Source organism: Aspergillus melleus (genome assembly GCF_016097325.1).
Source record: "Aspergillus melleus strain CBS 546.65 chromosome Unknown contig2, whole genome shotgun sequence".
NCBI classification, from domain to species: domain Eukaryota; kingdom Fungi; phylum Ascomycota; class Eurotiomycetes; order Eurotiales; family Aspergillaceae; genus Aspergillus; species Aspergillus melleus.
This window is the reverse complement of record NW_025763371.1, coordinates 2,160,513-2,178,617: the sequence shown is the minus strand read 5'-3', so window position 1 is coordinate 2,178,617 and position 18,105 is coordinate 2,160,513. Positions and strand designations below refer to the sequence as shown.

Sequence of the window (18,105 nt, the reverse complement as noted above, 5' to 3'; positions counted from 1 at the left end):
GCTGAGTCATCCGATCTACTTGGTGTGCATAACCAATCATTTCTCCTGCATTTCCGCCCGCATAAATCAGGGCAGTTCTTCCTAACCTCTGCCGATGGAGGACTTCTAGTCTCTACGAAGAATCTGGCAGATGAATTGACAAAAAGCTGTGTTCATACATGGTATTTAACACAGAAAAATCAATCAACTACCCATAAAATGCATATCATGTTATCATCTCACAGCCAAAAGAGAAAAGAAGATTTCAATAAAACGGTCTTCTGCAACGAATCCAAGCGCCAGCCCAAGATCCAGACCAGTTCAAGAGGCGATACGCGACAGTAATGCTCCAGTAAAGAAGTTGGTCATGAACCCGTTGAAATGAGAAGGTATTTCCATAGAAAACGATGCCGGCTTCAATTTCGTAGTTTAAAATCGTATTTGCGCCCCGCTGTGGATATTTTTTTTTTCTCTTTTTGGTTCTGATTCTACCATTCATACTAGTGGTCGAGAGAACAGGAATTGAAACATTGTCACCATATTAGAAAGAAGAAAGCAACGAAGAAACGGAGAATCCGGGTACACATTCTATAGTTGTGGGAATAGCTTCAGCCAGAAGCAAGCATCGAACACAGAAGATACTGCCCAGTAAAAAAAATGCCCGGACTCCAGAAATTTTAGAAACCTCCCATGACTAAAACAGTAAGAAAAAAAAAAAGAAAAAGAAGAGGGAGAAAGAAGAAGCAAATTGAAGAAAAAGCTGGACAGAATCAACAGACACAAGCCGAGACGTCGAATGTGCATAGATGAAATTACCTCCATAGAAGCATGTCGTCGGCAAATGATGAAAAACATAAAAGCTGACAGAATAACGATGCAAGTCATGATTGATAGAAAGGAACAGAAAAAAGCAAGGGAAGAGAGAAGAGGTAAATGGTTGATCGAAGAAATGGAAAACAAAATCACTTTTTCAGCTCGGCTCAGCCAGAAAACAGTCAAGTTCTTTTTGCATGTCTGGAGTCAGGAAACTTTGCTGGCATAGTTGGAACGTAAGGCTTGTGGTGTGTTATCGTCCACTTTGGCCGAGGTCAGTCGCGGTAAGACAGACGAGTTTCGATCTCTTCGAGAATGACTCCGGCGCTCAACAAAAAGAGTAAAACCGTAAAGGCGATTCGGCAAAGCCATGTGCTGACGTTTCGTGCAAGATCATCAAACGCTAGACTCTTAAATTCATTGTACATTTGTGCATTGAAATTTTTGGACCAAGAAGTGCGACCAGAATTGGTACAGAACATCCATATCACGGGTCACCGTCTCGGGTTGCCGTAAAAACTTTGTTCGTCAAGAACTCGTTTCGGAAAGCACTGCAAAGGTTCGTAAGAAGAAACTGAAAAGACAAAAACCATAGAGGAGTAGCCTTCTTCGCGCAGGATGTCGGTATGTAGGCTGCGGTGGTTGTGGGTGTATATAAACCGCGGGGCCATGGACCTCGAATCCGACATAAGTCACGTCTCGACTTAGGACAAGTTAGTAGATACTAGGGATATCTTGGAAAGGAGACAGGACATACCAAGAGATCAACATCCCGGAAGGAGAAGAGAAGTGGTGTTCAAGAGAATTTAATCCGCCCGCTGTCGCCAAGTCAGTCAAGACAATTCCTGTGGATAGCAAAACCAGGCCACGGAGTGTTCGGAACTTACGATTTCATTAACAGGCTTCGAAGGAGAAAACTCCGGCGCATCAGAAGACAACGAAGTCTTCGGGGCGGCAGTACCGTTAGACAGAGGAGCAGTACCATTTACTGCGCCTTCAACGTGGTTCTGAGGTGCGGCGTTCTCATCGGTCTTGCTGGGCTTCGCCGGAGCGGTACCGCTCTTCTGCGCGGAAGGATCACGCTGTTCCAACGGCAGGACCCACTGCTCCCATTCCCTCGGTCGCAAACGATCAAGACCATCCTCGCCAGTGATGTATTCCACGTTTCTCAATTGACGGGACACATGACGGAGGAACTCGAAATCTTCGGTCAGGGTCTTAATCCGCTTGAAGCTGCCGATGAACGCCAATTCCACGAAACCCTGCGAATCCATGTGCTTGCGGAGGAAGAGGTCCTTGCAGAGGTTGTCCACGGAGAAATAGTACTCAAGCTGCATGGAGACCATGCTCATCAGGGAGAAAGGCTCCATATATTGCTGGTAGGGGACTGCCGTCATGGGGCCGGCGTGCATGGGCTGGTAGCCATACATCGTGTTGATGTCGGCGGGGAACTGGTAGACACCGTACATAGTGGCAGAGTTGGGCAGCGAAGGTGACCTCAGGGACATCCTGTGGCCTTGAGAGCCATTGGGGATACCGTTATGCGATCGCTGACGGTCGTTGAAGCCGAAGGACTTCTGGTGCATGAACGAGTTGTGCGACATGTGGTTGTTGGCGAAGTGAGAGTTCTGAGAGCCACCGAAGCCACCGCGACCCCGGGAGCCACGGCCGCGGTCAGCGCGCGACTCGCGAGAGAACTCCTTGTCCTTACGGTCACCGTGGAATCCAGAGAAATCAGCCGACTTGGGACCATTCTCGAACCGGCGGTCGTTGGACGAACCCGAGCGGGGACCAGCCTGTGCATCCACGGAGAGATTCGAGTTTCTGGGGCCGTGTTCTCCGCCCTTGTGGGTCGCATCGTGGTTTCTGAAGGCCTTCGCATCGCGGTGGTGTCGGGGGAAAGTCTCGCCTCCGTTGGCCTGTCGCCCGGCAGGGGCAGCGTTCGCGTTCTCCGCACCCTTGGCTCCACGGCTCCGGTCCGTCGCCTGGGCTTTACGCTGGTCGGCAGATCCAGCATCGGCACTGTTCGATCGCCTCGAAGGCGCAGGGAGGGAGTTGGCGCGAGCGGAGTTGGCATCGTTCCTTCCTCGGTCTGCGGGCGAGGCCTTGGCGGAGCCTTGGGCCGCCTGTCCAGAGGCAGCCTTATCGGCGGCGGCAGCGTGAGCGCCGTTGCGACCACCCTCCCGTCCACCACGGGCAGTACGTCCGCCTCGGCGAGCGGCAGACGGAAGAGGAGTGTTGAACACAGCAGTAGGGACGTAGGGCACGGGCATCCACTTCTCCTTGCCATGAGGTCGGATCACAGGGCTCTTCTCAGACTTGTCGCCCTTCTCCTGGGCCTTCTTCTTCTCCTCGCCTTGGGCGACTTGCGGCGTGGGCCACAGAGCTGCATCCTCAACGGGAGGGACAGTTGCGTTCTCATCACGGCCCGTTCTCTTGCGGTTGTTACCCTCGGAGGCGGCATCGGCTCCCTTCTTCTTTGGGACAGCCTTGGGCTGTTCCTGCTGAGTTTCACCCGATATCGAGGAAGCTGCCGAAGCAGTCTTCGCGTTGCCGTTCTTAGGCGCAGGCTTGAGCGACTGCACGACCTTGGCTTTGGCTTCTTGCGCCTCCTTTCGCTGTTGCCACACGTTCACCGCGGGAAGAGGGGCAGCCTTCAGCTCCTTAGGGGATTCCTCCTTTTCGTCCTCAGCGGACTTTTCCTTGGTATTTTCGTCTCCATTCTGCGGCTTCTCAGACCCCGAAGCCTGTGATTGTTTATCCCAGGTAGATTCCGAGGTACCATTGGGCGTATTTGAACCCTCGTCTTTCGCTTCCGTAGAAGTCGAGTTGCCAGCACTGGGGGACGTTGTGCCCGATGCGTTCGCCTTGGTTGCGGCAGCCGTAGTCTCTGATTCCTTCGTCGAGTTGACGGGGGTCTTCTCTGCTTCCTGAGGTGCCTCCGACTGCGAGATCACCGCATTTTCGGTTTGCGAACTAGAGTTCGAGTCCTGCTCATCGGGCTTCGAGACAGTATTCGGCTCTGACGTCGTCTTCGCTGCTGGTACCGAGGGAGCAACGCCCTTAGCGGCCTGAGCATAGGAAAATGTAGCAGCCATTTTCGTTATGAAGATAGAAAAGCGAAGTCTAATATATCCGTTCTAGAAATGAAAAAGGTGTGAAAAAAAAAAGCAAGTTGTTCTTCCAGAGAACAGGTGCCTCCGTTGGCAACTCCAATCAAAGAAACCTGCGTGCGCCAACTGTGGGCGAGAGCTCCAGCACTTGACGGCAAACAGAGGAACCGACTTCCGTCCTCTTGCGACCCCACCAAGCTGCAGATTCCCGTCACTGGACGTGGCTCCTACGTCGGTGCAGGTTATTGAAAGAAGGCCGATTTAACGGTTGGCAAAGTCACGAAAGCTTTATTGGCTGTCGAGGAAAAACGGTGGAGGATTCGAGAGATCGTATCCGGGTCTTTTCGATTGCAAAAGATTTTCTACCACGCGAATCGCATAAAACTCGCTCGTCGATAGAAAAAGATTTCTTCCCTGGTATTGTTTCGTCCGAAAGTCGGGATGAAGAGGGTTGAAGACGGTGTAGGGATTGGTGTCGGTGGCTTCGGCACGATAGTCGAAAGAGACACTGACTTCGAAACGAGTTGAGGTTAATACACGCGAGATCGAGACATCAACAGAGGTTTTCGTGATGATCCACTGAGCGTTGCGTAGACCTAGCACAGAACTCACCCAATATATGCCGTTCGAGATTCGGACCGTCGGAAGATTCGCGAGGACTTTCCGATATGCCGCTTAGGTGGTCGAAATGTGAAACAAATCACGACCACGAGTACAAGCTATTAATTTCTCGAGAGGACCCCGTTGGCGTAGCCCCTTGTGAAGCGTAGGCGAAAAGGCGCGACTTGCACGTGGTGATTACCGCAACGGAACGACGAGATGGAATTTCGGATTTCCCTGCGAATTGAGGGGAAAGAAAATTTGGCACAAGGATAATAGATGAGGTCGAAAGCGACGATGAGCAATATGAAAGAATCGAAGCAGATCTCGTGCGGAGAAAGTAAAAAATCGGAAAGGGATCAACCGATCAAGATGCCCTTGCCAGCAGAAAAAAAAAAAAATAGTGGACGTGGGAGAAGATCGGAAGGCGGAAGGAAGATGTGCACTGAAGAATGAGAGCACAACCTCACTGCGGCAACACGGACGCCAGCAACGGAACCACGGGGTTAGGCGAAGTTCAAGAAAGGTGGAAGGAAGAAAACTTCCGGGATGTTGAGGGGAGAGGGAGAGAGAAAGAGAGGGGGGGGTTAGAAGGAGGGGGGTAAGAAACAAGAGGGAGGAAAGGGTAAGGTAGGAAGAGAAAGCGAGGGAAAAAGAGACGAGCGTAGCGCAGTGTGTGAGAGAGACTGGAGAAGTCCGAAGGGCAGCGCAGGGGAAAAAAATTAAAAAAAAAAAACAGTAATAAATTTGGAGGGACGTGGAAGAAAATCCGAAGGAAGCAAATGAGAACAGAAACAGTAATAATAATTGTGGACTACCAGGGAAAAAAAAATTAAAAATTAAAAAATTAAAAAAAAAATCAAAGGAAAACCGAATAAAATGGTTAAGTTACGCCTGTAAATGCGGCGTTTTTCCCTTTTCTCCCAGAATGTAAAGAGGTTTCCTACGCTTCCTCCCCTCCACTTTGTCCAAATAATTCACCATCAATATAATAAAAAATCCCAATCAATGTGTCTTTCTAGCATAATATAATTCATACCTGCCTCGTCCGTCGTCTCTCGAAAGCATCCAAAAAAAGACGGACCGCCGAAGAAGTCCTGGATTTTAGTGGACTTCAGGGCTTCTGTGGGTATGAACCGCCCATTTCCCTTCCTGTCTGGGACTAATTCCGATCGTGATTTTGGTTCGACTCGCGCATTATCATATATTATTATTATTATTATTGCAGACCATTCTCAATTCCAATCCATCGGATGTTCCTGTTAAGTTGTTAACCCAGTTAGACCGGCGTGGTACCTGAGACCGAGAGACGCACACGCGGTATTCTATATATAACTCGTCGACTCGAATTCCAGACCTGCCACAGAGACAGTGTGGTATGTGCTTAACCATGTTGGGGGGCGGGTCCAATGCTCTTTCTGATTCAAGATCATATCGACTACTCCTACGAGGTATCGTATATGTTGGAGATCCTTGTCCTCGGGTGTCCTCTCTCTACCGACGTTCCGCAGGCACCCATTCGCCCATGGATCTCGGACGACCCCTCTTCCTATCGACCTTCAGCCATTGTTCGACCATCATTGCCATGGGCCAGGGCAATTGGAGGACCGGTGGAATTTCCGCCGACTCCGAGTCAAAGCCGAGATCAGAGGCACATTCTTTTCAGCATAGAGCCGTGCTTGGCTCCCTACTCCGTACACATTACATACGTATGTTTGCTGGAAACGTGGATCTTCGACTTTCCAATATACCCTACTTCAGATTACTACCGCGACCAAGATAATTGCACTGTCATCAACAGAACTGCCATCAATCGAGTCGCAAGGCAACCGGATGGAGGGGCTTGGAGGGGTTGCGCCGTGAACCCCTCTAAAGCCTGTAACTATACAGATTTGGAATAAGCAGTCTGGCCGTGCTGGCCCAGGTGTGACCTATAACAGATTAGCAGTAGCGCCAATCTCGCTCCCATGTGGTATTGCAGCCCCGGATTTGCACGTCTGACATATTCTATTATGTCTGTCTGTCTATGATTGCTTTAGAAAGGGCATAGTATTAAATACCACACAAAGTCCGCGGAGTGGGTAGGATTATCTCATCGACAATGATTCAACCTCGGGAAACAAGAGAATTCCCCCAATTAAACATCGCCCAAGATCCTCATGTTTGATGAAGATTATCCAGACCATCCTGAATAGTGAATATTGAAATTACCTCACCTTGGTGTACTTTGGGTGGTGGGCCCACCTGTCAGAGACTTACAGACTCAGTACACATAGTTTACATTGCCATACAGCTCATTTATACCATTCAGTCTCAAATATCACTCCCTGTTATCCAGATTAATCTGCCGTTCTCCGTAGGTGCCCCGAGACCTAAGACAAGCATCAGGGTACTTCCCGCGTAGCCCCGGATAGCAGCAGCAGCAGCCGTAGTCTACGGTGTGCTGCGTACGCTCAAGGTAAGGGATCAGTGTTTCTCTCCGGCTACCCAGGACTACGGGGAATGCCTTTCCCTGCATCGGTTTACGGTGTACACAAGAGTGCCAGGGGGGTAGGATCTTTCTTACATCTTGCGTTCATTACCCCTCTCATCGTCCAGGATTATGTCTACCTATAGATTTCATTCCTTCGCCCGTTTATTTCTTTTTCCTCCCCTGACTAGTAATGTTTGTACAGTATGTGCCTGCTCCCATCAGATCTGACAGGTTCTTTCTTCGAGAGTAAATAGTTATTGTGTACTCTGTCGACATGAACATCAAGGTCAAGTGAAAAAAGAAAAATTAAATAAAAAGAAACTGTACCTGTAAATCTGTAAAACTCGAGAATTCACGTGCCTCCGTCCGTCCGTCAGACTCGCACCGAAACTGAGACCTTCTCGGCTCTGCTCTTGTCTTGTCTTGTCTTCTGTCTGGGGTCCTCTTGACAAAAATACGTAATAGTTAAAGACAAGAGTCCGGTAATTTTAATACTCTACATATTCAATTACATATTTCTCCCTCTGTTTCTAAACTGTGAATACGGATTCGGCATAATTTTCTTCATGAATTAACCGTTCATCCGAGATTGCATTAATTTCAAGGTTGATTTACTTCGTCCCCGGAACTGGATTGGTCTGCGCTTATTTGCATAACCTTATGCTCAGCACTTTACCACCATCGGAGTCTTAACATACGGAGTAGAACTTAGGGCTACATACAAGTAGGATGTCTGGATCTTTAGTCGAATCGTATAGTTATACTCCGTACACTGGATAGACTATAGCTAGTAGTTTCTTGTGCATCAAGGTACCTAGATAGATACATTACACATATGCATTACATATATAATACACGTGACATGTAACATATAAATTACTATACTATTTCCATCTATTACTTTTTCCCTTCCGGCGCATGCCGTGCCATGTTTTATCCACACCGGTGTAGTCTTAGCCTACCATAATAAAAGTACTGAGTAGTTACCTGTGAAATCGATATTTGAACGCAAGTATCCGTACTTTGGTCAAAATCAAAATGCTCATGTCATAGTTGTTCAGACCGACCAATCAATAAACCACTGCATTTCCCGTTCAAGAGAAACACTAGAAACGTCCAAGGAGGTTAAGGTTGCGGAAGTAAAGAAAAGAAAAAAAGTCCTCTGTAAACCAATTACTACAGTAACTGTGACTATTAGATTCGAACTAACTAACTTAGATGGTATGAACCATCGCTTAGCAACCCGCGTGGGTGATGGTCATTAGGGCTGAGGCTTTCCCTTTTTTCTTCTTCTCTTTTCTCTTTTCTTTTCTGTTCCGCTTCCGCTTCTCGGAACTCGGGATTCTTCGGAGGTCGTGGTACCTATTTCGGTGTCACGTGCTCAGTTGCCCTTCATGTATACAACACCGTAGGTAGGGAAAGAGTCATGAGGTACAGGATTTCTATATACGAATTGGTTCTTTTGTTTCTCGGGTTGCGATCGACATTTAACCCCTCAACCATTACCAATGTCGCACACTAACCAAGACCTGTTCGGCCGGATCGAGCTCCAGAGATGACTGCGAACTAGTTACAGATCCCAGCCGCGCGAGCACCTGCCAGACAAGTTTCCGCTTGAGGTTCTCCCGCACAGGGATCTTCTCGACGGCGTCGTATCCGTTGAAGTATTTGATGTAGGTGGGCCAGTACTCTTTCATGGAGTTTCGAAGGCCCGCGTATTCCACATCACCCTCGCCGACATCCCCGGGTCGTCCGGCGCGACCACGCAGGAAGAAACGCGGATGGTCGGGGAACCGCGCCACGATCTCGTCGAGCCATCGCGACTCTAGCGGCGAGGCTCGGTGCGGGAATAGGATCAAGGAAGATGTTTTGAGCGACGTGTGTCGGTCCAGCATCGAGTGGGTCAGCCGCATCCCCCCGTCCGGTTTGTATTGTCCCGGCATCGGGGTCTCTTCGCCGCTGCCCTGGCTCGCGAGGGACGAGGAGGACGAGGAGCTGGCGTCGTCAAAGTCATCGTCACCATCGCAAGACTCGCTGCGCTTTTCGGGTTCTGGCGCGCGCTTTCGCAGGTACTTGTCGACTTCTTCGCGTCGCAGGGCCATCTCCACGGCCATTTTGATTTCCGGTGTCACCTTGACTCTGGAGAAGGACCGGAGCTGGGTCACCCACCCTCCTCGTAACAACCAGGCGAGTATAGCGAAGTATGTCTCTTTGTGGTCTTTGCTGGGAATAAAGCTTCCATAAGGCCGGGGGGTCCCGCTCAGGGCGGACAGCATCTTTGGAAGGCTTGGGAGCGTAGGAAACGCCGTTTGATAGGCGATCGTCGCCACTTCCAGCTTGCTCAGGTCACAGTTCGGAGAGACAATGAAGGTATCCCGTTGGTGGAGTGGTGGGATCGCACGGGCCCGTCTCCAATACACCAGATGACTTGCCAGAAGCTGTATGGTTGAGAGGGAGATCCCCGACGACGCCGATATCTGAGCAAAAGACTTGGTCGGCTTTGAACAGCGGATGTAGTGAGCTAGTGCGGGAGCCAAAGCTCCCCCAGATGACTCGACATCCTTCAGAATGCTGGCCTCGTTGTCAAGTAGTAGGAGCGCAAAGTGTTTGGCCGGGACTTGGTGCGGCGCGGTATTCTCATCAGCGGTTGGGTCATCTACCGGAGTGACGCTGTCGGCCGTCGTGAGCCAGAGACCAGGGTATGCCTTGTCGGTTGGGCCAGGAAGATACGGTGTCGAGGTCAAAGGAGGGATCTGAAGGGAGATGGACACGTCCGGACTCAGGGCCACGGACGCAATCTTCGACGCCGAGATACTAGAGTAGACGGTATAGATGGCTCTAGCCAAGGACGATTGGTTGATGAGCTCCGAATAGAGTGTAGTCGCAGACATTCCTGTAGTCCATTGTCAGTACGCACAGGCTTCTATCATCCAATCTCGGTGAAAACCACCGATCACATACTCTTCTCTTTCGCTTTCTCCTTAATATGTGATATATGCTGGGCCTCCCTCCAGACATAGTCCGTCCGCGCCTGTTCCCATTTCAAGGCCTTTGCGAACTTCTTGATTATATTGTCGTAGATCTCGCGAATGCGCAGGGAATACTCGAGCAAGGGCGGATCCAGCACGAAGACGACATTGAACATAGTCATGGAGTCCTTATCATCCGCGTCCAACGACTCACTCGCCGTCCGTCCTCCACCAGTCTTACTACTCGCCATCGACGCCATCGACGCGCGCTGCGATTCCGCCGCCGCCCATAAACTCGGACTCAGCGTCTCCGTCGACGCGGCCATCGTCAACTCCGGACCGTCGTCCTGCACGTCCTCGACATTCTCATTGTGACCCAGCTCCCCGCCCTCCCAGTCCGCGCGCGGCTTCTTCTTCTCCTTCTTCCGCCGCTGCTTCCGCCAGGTGCCTTCTTCGCGCACAAACACCGGCCACCCGACGAAGGCGAGGTCGTTGATCCCCACCTCGAACCGTCGTTTATGCCACGACCGCGACGGACTGAGCACCTTCTCCCACACGTCCGCCGGAAGCCCGAGCATTGACTCCCACGGAGCGCGGAACGGTCCCCCCGCGTCTCCGCCTGCGCCATCCTCTTGCCGATCCGACGCCGCGCCCGGATCGTCTTCCACGTCTGACGCTGCGCCGCCGCGTTTTCGCAACAGCGTGCGACCCGAGCTGATGGATCCCGGTCGCTGAGAGTCACACCCAGGCGACACGGACATGGCGACGTGGTCGTCGAGGCCGAAGTTACTCGACCGTCGACCGGCAGTGGCGGACGCAGACACCGCGCTGCCGGCTAGGTGCGTGGAGCTGGGGTTCTGGCTGGTGGCATGGTGTTGTTGCTGCTGTTCGTCCTCGTCTTCATCGGAGGTCGAGCCGCTGTCTTCGCTGGAGCTAGAGTCGTTGCCCTTGCTGCCCTGGCCGGTTTTGGTCTTCGAGGCGCGCCGCGCTTTGTTGGTGGAGGTTGCGGATCGGAGCCCGTTCTCGCTGAGCGGGTTGGGAGGGTAGTGGAATACGAAGCGAGGGCCGGCTCGCGAGCGGACGATCAGGGCGATTGCCACTAGGCAGGGGTCTGGGGGGCGTGCGATTGAGGACATTGGAGGTGAGCAGGTAAGGACATGCTGGAGTGTGTGGTTTTCTCGATGGGAGTGGATGGGGGATGCGGAAGAGAAGGCTGGGGAGGGAAGGTTTGGGGTTGGATTCCAGAACGGCGGGACAGCTTCCCCGCATGACTTGCGGTGTACAGATAGGACTCTACTTTCATTCATCCTAACTGTTACCATGCAATGACTTGAGGAAGTTCCAGTTCATATACCATATACAATGCACGTTCACTAATATACACATATCTCACAAGATATAATTAACACAGCCCACTCAACGCCCGAAATGGAGAGATAAAACAAGTCCCGATCTCAACACCAGGTGATGGATCTACTAATCACCCAAGGTATCAATCACATCACGCATCTCATGAGTCTTCAGCTCCCATGCTTCCGTCCATCCTCACGGCTTTGTCCCTGTCCCGTCACTCGACGTCGCCGCTGCGTTCGCCCCGTTCGAACCCTCCTGCTTGTCAAAGACCAGTCCGAGGTTCTTGAAATCATCCGGCGCCATCAGATTCCTATCAATTGGTGGAGTGTATGATTAGCCTTCATTCCTCACGACAATGTTTCCCATGGCGAACGACTCCGACTTGGTAATCGCCGCGATCGGATTCCCCAGGACCGGATTAGCAAGAACATACTTGTCCATACGACAGGCCAAATACCCCTTAGCCAGTTTCCGACATTCCTCGTCATTGACGCCGCGGCTGCCTTTGAGGCATTTCAGGTAGCTGGAGATTAGGTGCTTGCATTCGCCTGGTCGGGAGCCCGTTTAGTTAGTGTTCGTGGAATCGAGGATGGTGGTTATGATTATAGGATGGGATAATCGGTACCTTCGTGGTCGAGAGGGAAACTGCCACGCTCGGGACTATAGTTTCAAATCGGTCAGCATCTCGTCCAGTCCTTTGTTTTGGTGCTCGCCGATTGCACAGTCCGGCGACGGAGTATAGCGAAATGGCATGGCAAGCAAGAACATAGCAGGCGGAGCAAACTCACGGCGTAGGTTTAGTAGGCACGGCGGCGCCACCAGGACTTCCGAACCCCATGATGTTTTAGATGTCGTCTTTTAAAAGGACAAGGTAGGTAAAAGGGGTATTCAATATCAATCCCTCAGTCAATCAAGCCGGAGAGCGAGCGCAAGAAACGAGAATCGGAGAATCGGGGGAAAGAACGGATCGGCTTCCGGACAGACAAACAGAACAAACATGGCAAACATCCGGATGACCGTCAATGCATGCAGGCAGATCAATTACAGTTACTGCCCAGCAAGCGATTTGTTGATGCTACACAGTAAGGCATCTTGCGCTGGAAACTTTATGCAATGACGTAGACTAGCTTTGTCACGGTGCAGATGCGCGTTCAACCCCTCCCTCGTATCTCGTTGTGCAACATATATAATGGGTAACGGGAACCGGGGCGCCCGGATCTGAGCTATGAGTGACGTCGCTGGTCTAGAATATCGACATAGCACCTTCAGACAGCTTGAACGCGCCATCTCTGCAACATATTGCTAATCTCCGAACTCTATCATTCAACCGTATATCAGACATCCAAAATGCCCATGTACGCAACTACCTACAGTAAATCCCCATCCTCAACCCTCTCACAACACCAGCTAACTTGCTATGTGCACCAGGACCCTCGAAGGCAGCTGCCAATGCGGCGCCGTCGAATTCACTCTCGACTCGAGCACCCCCGTGCCCTACCAGCTCTGCGCATGCAGCATCTGTCGCAAAGTAGGCGGATACAACGGCAGCGTGAACCTAGGCGGGATCAACGATAGTCTGGACATCAAGAAGGGGAAGGATGTAATCAAGTACGTCGCGACTTTTACTACCCATAGATATACAAGCACGTCTATTATCTCGGTCCAGCATCCTATAAGCATCGTCCAATCAAGCCGCTGTTCTACATAGCAAGTGCAACCAGGCTAAGGCTAACCAAATACACAACAGAAAATACTCCGCCATCATGAACCGCGGCGCAGCCGGCGAGAAGAAGTGTTCGAGCGAACGGAACTTCTGCTCCAACTGCGGCACGATGTTATGGCTGTGGGATCGGCACTGGCCAGAGCTGATCCATCCGTTCGCCTCGGCCATCGACACGGATTTGCCGGCGCCAGATGAGATGGTGTGTATCATGCAGGGCTCGAAGCCGGAGTGGGTTCGCTGGCCGGAGGGGAAGAAGCAGGTGTTTGAGGAATATCCGGATGAGAGTCTGGAGGGATGGCATAAGAAGCATAAGTTGTTTATGGAGTAGGTTGAGGTCGAGGTTGAGTTTGGTGGTATTGTGTGCATGATTGATGATGATTGACCGGTGACGAAGATGATGATTACGAATGACCAAAGCTACGATGTAAAAAGGTAGTGAACGAAAATATGAATTGAATTTGACATTATCATTATTCTTAATAAGTAACTGAAATGTCCTGCGAAGCGTAATTGTCAGCCTCAGCAACAATAAAAGTTGGCAGATAAATTTGCTCAAAGCACAAAGATCAGTTCTCCAAGGTGAAATTTAGTTTTTTCTTCAACGGTATTCAGTAAGAACACAGCGAATAAATTTGTTCATCATGAAGTGCAAGCAAGGAAAGAAATGGAAGGCAACTCACACTTTAATGGCACCAAGTCCTCTACAAAACGGTGTTCCTACTGTAGAAGTTGACGAGTCAGCACAAATCTCGAAGCATGCATGAGTGATCCAAGATTGAGTTGTGTCAACTGAAGTCAGGCTTTGAAAACTGTTAGCATATATTGCGACCAAATGACATGACAATAGCGACATACCTCATTAAATCAGATTTTTGTATGGTAATGTTCATTTCCACACGCAGTACGCGGGATCAAACAGTGTGAATAAACTATTCATCATATAATGTTGACGAGATAGGTGTTGGGGCAGAACTGGGAACGTGGACAAGTATTACCTAGGGCAAGCCCGTTAGCATCTTGTCTGTCAAGAGATTGACAACCATGAGATATTGAATTCAAGACTCAGGTGACGAGTTCTCAACAACCAATACACCGTCCTAACACCCGCAAGGTTTGTACGCCTTGCTTTTGATGGATGCAGGCAGATGCACACGTCTGTCCGCCCGTTCGTTCAAAATATCCTCATCGAGGGGGTGATAAGAGGCAATGAATCGCGGGAAGTTGTATTTACCTATTCAATCGCTTGTTAGCAGATGTCATACAAGACAAGTGAGTGAAGCAAATGAAGGTTTCCAAAAGGAGTCAGACAAGGCTGAAACTTGAGTTAAAACACGAATTCCACATAGTGATTAAGTTTGAGGAATGCCTTAGAGCGTGTCATAGAGTCATCATCGAAGGGGTGAAGGGAATAAACCAAAAGTTTGAAGCAAACAAAGTCCCAGCATACCTTTTACAATTGATACAGAGGTGGTCGAGAACAGCAGAGATCATCATTGAATCCTGTGTCCTAGAGGCATGACCCCTTAGTGAACATTGCAAGTGTCGAACAGAAAGAGCATTGCAATGGCGGCGCAGTGCGTTGTCCAGATGGACGCAGCTGCAGTTGCAAGCTGATGCAAGTTGAGAAAAAAAAGTTTGTGGGTTGCGGCAGGGTTTTATACTACGAAGCTTAGGGCCACGGCGGGCGGATCCCACCAAAGATGCTGTTTGTCTCCCAGACAAACACAAGCTCCGGATGGACCGTGCTCTTGGCCTCAAAATGTCCTCAGATTGAGCAGCATTGGGATGCAAAGATAACGGAAGGAACTTAGCAGTTTCTTCACAAAAATCTACCCTAAACATGTTCTGTATAGAGTGTAATATCCTTGGATTGCCCTGTTCGATAGGGCGATGGTATGATTTCCCTGGAGGAAGCTGGGAGTGGATTGATGAGATCAGGCAAATCCACCGTTCACCACCACCAGCCATTGCTGGTTTTGCGTGCTCAACGTAGTGGAGTCAATGATCCCATCCCCACGTGGTGGCCCATTGGCGAGCAGATGGGAGCAAAACAACCTGGTTGTCTGGAGCTCGACGTTGGACAGCTGAAACTCTGGTTCGCGCAAACGTCATACCCATAGCCAGCGGCCAAAACTGGGTGCGTCAAATTGACGTCGATTCAAGTGCGTGAATAGACAGGATATAAGAAGCTCTCGCTTGCCGTGGTAGACCTATACAGACCAACGAATAATTCAACTCTTTTTTTATTGATAACACATCCCATACCCCACCGAAATGTCTACCACCTTCAAGCTTAACACCGGCGCTGAGATTCCTGCCGTCGGATTCGGAACCTGGCAGGACGCCGATGAGCAGGAGCAGGCTGTGATCGAAGCCATCAAGGCAGGATACCGCCACATTGACACGGCTCGCATGTAAGCTTTGCTCTTGAGTCGGATCGCGCGTAAAATTGCTGACTATCTTCAATAGTTACGGCACTGAGAAGGCCGTGGGATCAGCCATCAAGAAGAGCGGAGTGCCACGCGACCAGCTCTTCATCACGACCAAGCTCTGGAACAACAAGCACCACCCCGACGATGTGCCCCAGGCCCTTCAGGACTCCCTCGACGATCTGCAGCTGGACTATGTCGACTTGTTCCTGATTCACTGGCCAGTAGCATTCAAGCGCGGCTCCGAGGCGTTCCCCAAGGATGCCAATGGAAAGACTGCTGTTGCCGAAACCGACTACGTCGCGGTATGTTTCGCTTGATTAGAAGCAAACCTTTGGCCTCTGTCCAAAACAATACTAATCATCACTCTGCAGACATATAAGGCTCTCGAGAAACTGTTGTCCACTGGCAAGACCAAGGCCATCGGTGTCTCTAACTTCTCCAAGGCCGAGATGGAGCACTTGTTGAAGAACACCTCGGTCGTCCCTGCGGTGCACCAGCTGGAAAGCCACCCCTGGCTGCAGCAGCGGGAATTCGTCGACTGGCACAAGTCCAAGGGCATCCACATCACTCACTACTCGCCTTTCGGAAACCAGAACGCCCTTTACTCGGAGCGTGGCACCATTGGCAGACTCATCGAGGACCCGGTGCTGGTGGAAATCGGTAAGAAGTACAATAAGAGCGGAGCACAGGTTGCTCTCGGTATGTTATTCTTACCTTAATAAGGCATGTATAGTGAGCCAGTTAAGCTGACAATTGATATAGCATGGGGCATCACTCAGGGTCATTCCGTGCTTCCCAAGTCCAAAACTCCCTCGCGCATCAAGGCGAACCTCGAGGGCGACTTCAAGTTGAGCGACGAGGATATGAAGAAGATCGAAGGAATCAACAAGAAGCTTCGATTCAACGACAGCAGCGCGGACTTTGGTCGAGACTTCTTCACCGATCTGGAGGGAAAGAACTAGAGTAGTCCGTTCATTGACGTCAGACCCATGCCGCTATGTATAATGATGTAGTTTGTTAGTTTAGTTAATCTAGTTAGCTCCAACGAGGAAACGAATAATGTTAAAAGTCCTGTCCATCAGTCGAACCCATTTAGACTTTTTCCAACGGAGATCCCAAGACTTTTAGATCGTGGCGCAGTCCAGCGAGCTCTCGTCAGCGTTCGGCCAAGATCGCTCGGCGGGTTTCTTTTGTACGCCGTCATTGTCTTTGTCCCTCCAGCATGCCGGCAGGCTCCGCTTCATTGTCATCCCTTGCCTGCGACCGTCTCGTCGACGCAGCTCGGTTCATGATTTCGGTCAATTTTGGATATATTAAAGACCCGTATAGTTCATAGAGTCTAGCATGGGCTCTCCCATGTTGGCAAATGCTCGCGTGGGCATTTCTAAGCGCCTCGTGCTGTCGTACATCATCGACTGGATCTTGATCATGTATGACGCCCCCCTTGTTCTCTTCTCTTTGTTGGTATAGAACCTTGTTGATATTAACGTTCTTGCTGCAGTGGTATTGCACTTATTGGATATGGCTTTTCTCGCGTGACTCCTAATCACCGCCCGTTCGTGTTGACGGATCAGAGCATCTCTTTCCCTTACACGGAGGACGAGACGGTCCGGACCAGTGTCCTGGTGGTGGTCTCGCTGATTGCTCCGGCGGTGATCATCTTTCTGGTCATCTTGCTCTTTGTCCCTGCCTCCGTTTCTCGGGAGACAGGCTCGCGGCTACTGCTATTGAAGTCTAAGATATGGGAGTGGAACGCCGCGTGGCTGGGCCTGGGGCTATCTGTCGCCGGGGTTTTCATGGCTACTCAGGGCCTGAAGGCGCTGTATGGCCGACCCCGTCCTGACATGCTTGCGCGCTGCGACCCGGACCTCTCCGACATTGCCTCGTATGCCGTCGGTGGTCTGGGCCAGAGGCTTAGCGACGCGCCTACGTTGGTGTCTTGGGAGATATGTCGGAACAAGTCTGATGATCTGAAAGTAAATGGATTCTCTAGTTTCCCCAGTGGTCATTCTTCCAGTAAGTTGAAAGCTCTTGCAGTTGCCGAATACCTAGCATCGAAGCCAAATACTAATGACGCTGTTTCCAGTCGCGTTCGCGGGTTTGGGATATTTTAGCCTTTGGCTATGTTCCAAATTCGCCATTGGGTTCCCGTATCTGGCCCATTCGCCCCTGAGTCAGGAGCTGCGGGTACAGAATCGAGAATCAATTCGCACCCAGGGAGCGGCCCCGCCGGTGTACATGGTCATTGTCGCGTTTGTTCCAATTGCGGTCGCTTTCTTCATAGCCGCATCGCGCTGGTTCGACTACCGACACCATGTGTTTGATATTATCATCGGGACCCTCATGGGAGTGGTTTTCGCTTGGGTTGGGTTCCGACTGTACCATCTTCCCATCATGCGTGGCGCAGGCTGGTCATGGGGAGCGAGAAGTCCACGACATGCGTTCTTCAAAGGCATCGGACTTTCCAGCCACGTTGGTGCCGACAATTGGTCCAACACTGGGGAAGTTCAGGCGACAACAGAGACCGAAAGACACGAGGACACGATGGACCTCGAAAGTGGGAGACGTAATTTGGCGGATTGAGATTGACTTCCAACGGACTGGGTGATGGAGACGAGACAAGGGTGTCGGCGTTGAATCTTTCCGAATG

At 50.7% G+C, this 18,105-nt stretch overlaps 6 protein-coding genes across 6 annotated transcripts; 3 read left to right on the top strand and 3 right to left on the bottom strand.

The window, feature by feature from the left end:
• Positions 1 to 16: 16 nt before the first annotated feature.
• On the bottom strand, positions 17 to 4,506 carry LDX57_003544 (La domain family). The gene has a single exon (XM_046085195.1). The coding sequence runs from the start codon at positions 3,888 to 3,890 to the stop codon at positions 1,626 to 1,628; it is 2,265 nt and encodes a 754-aa protein (XP_045941158.1). The 5' UTR covers positions 3,891 to 4,506; the 3' UTR covers positions 17 to 1,625.
• A 3,616-nt stretch (positions 4,507 to 8,122) lies between these two features.
• On the bottom strand, positions 8,123 to 11,258 carry npr3 (nitrogen permease regulator 3 family protein). The gene is made up of 2 exons (XM_046085194.1): positions 9,940 to 11,258; positions 8,123 to 9,871 (listed from the first exon to the last, which is right to left on the bottom strand). The coding sequence occupies exons 1-2, from the start codon at positions 11,252 to 11,254 to the stop codon at positions 8,481 to 8,483; spliced, it is 2,706 nt and encodes a 901-aa protein (XP_045941157.1). The 5' UTR covers positions 11,255 to 11,258; the 3' UTR covers positions 8,123 to 8,480.
• A 234-nt stretch (positions 11,259 to 11,492) lies between these two features.
• Positions 11,493 to 12,138, bottom strand: COX19 (coiled-coil-helix-coiled-coil-helix domain-containing protein; the record flags this gene model as incomplete). Its single annotated transcript, XM_046085193.1, has 4 exons — positions 11,493 to 11,610; positions 11,734 to 11,848; positions 11,926 to 11,960; positions 12,089 to 12,138. The coding sequence occupies 4 exons, from the start codon at positions 12,136 to 12,138 to the stop codon at positions 11,493 to 11,495; spliced, it is 318 nt and encodes a 105-aa protein (XP_045941156.1).
• Positions 12,139 to 12,647: 509 nt separating this feature from the next.
• On the top strand, positions 12,648 to 13,351 carry LDX57_003541 (GFA family protein; the record flags this gene model as incomplete). The annotated part of the gene is made up of 3 exons (XM_046085192.1): positions 12,648 to 12,655; positions 12,729 to 12,908; positions 13,048 to 13,351. The coding sequence occupies 3 exons, from the start codon at positions 12,648 to 12,650 to the stop codon at positions 13,349 to 13,351; spliced, it is 492 nt and encodes a 163-aa protein (XP_045941155.1).
• A 254-nt stretch (positions 13,352 to 13,605) lies between these two features.
• On the top strand, positions 13,606 to 16,417 carry LDX57_003540 (aldo/keto reductase; the record flags this gene model as incomplete). The annotated part of the gene is made up of 4 exons (XM_046085191.1): positions 13,606 to 15,437; positions 15,493 to 15,757; positions 15,827 to 16,154; positions 16,218 to 16,417. The coding sequence occupies exons 1-4, from the start codon at positions 15,298 to 15,300 to the stop codon at positions 16,415 to 16,417; spliced, it is 933 nt and encodes a 310-aa protein (XP_045941154.1). The 5' UTR covers positions 13,606 to 15,297.
• Positions 16,418 to 16,799: 382 nt separating this feature from the next.
• Positions 16,800 to 18,038, top strand: LDX57_003539 (phosphatase PAP2 family protein; the record flags this gene model as incomplete). Its single annotated transcript, XM_046085190.1, has 3 exons — positions 16,800 to 16,885; positions 16,957 to 17,471; positions 17,542 to 18,038. The coding sequence occupies 3 exons, from the start codon at positions 16,800 to 16,802 to the stop codon at positions 18,036 to 18,038; spliced, it is 1,098 nt and encodes a 365-aa protein (XP_045941153.1).
• Between the last annotated feature and the right edge of the window lie 67 nt (positions 18,039 to 18,105).

Bases quoted from the DNA above. Each gene is read 5' to 3' on its own strand.
- npr3 (XM_046085194.1), bottom strand. From the start codon at position 11,254: ATGAATGAAAGTAGAGTCCTATCTGTACACCGCAAGTCATGCGGGGAA. The intron at 9,872-9,939 runs GTATGTGATCGG...AATGGACTACAG, and splicing joins GGAGAAAGCGAAAGAGAAGA to GAATGTCTGCGACTACACTC.
- LDX57_003544 (XM_046085195.1), bottom strand. From the start codon at position 3,890: ATGGCTGCTACATTTTCCTATGCTCAGGCCGCTAAGGGCGTTGCTCCC.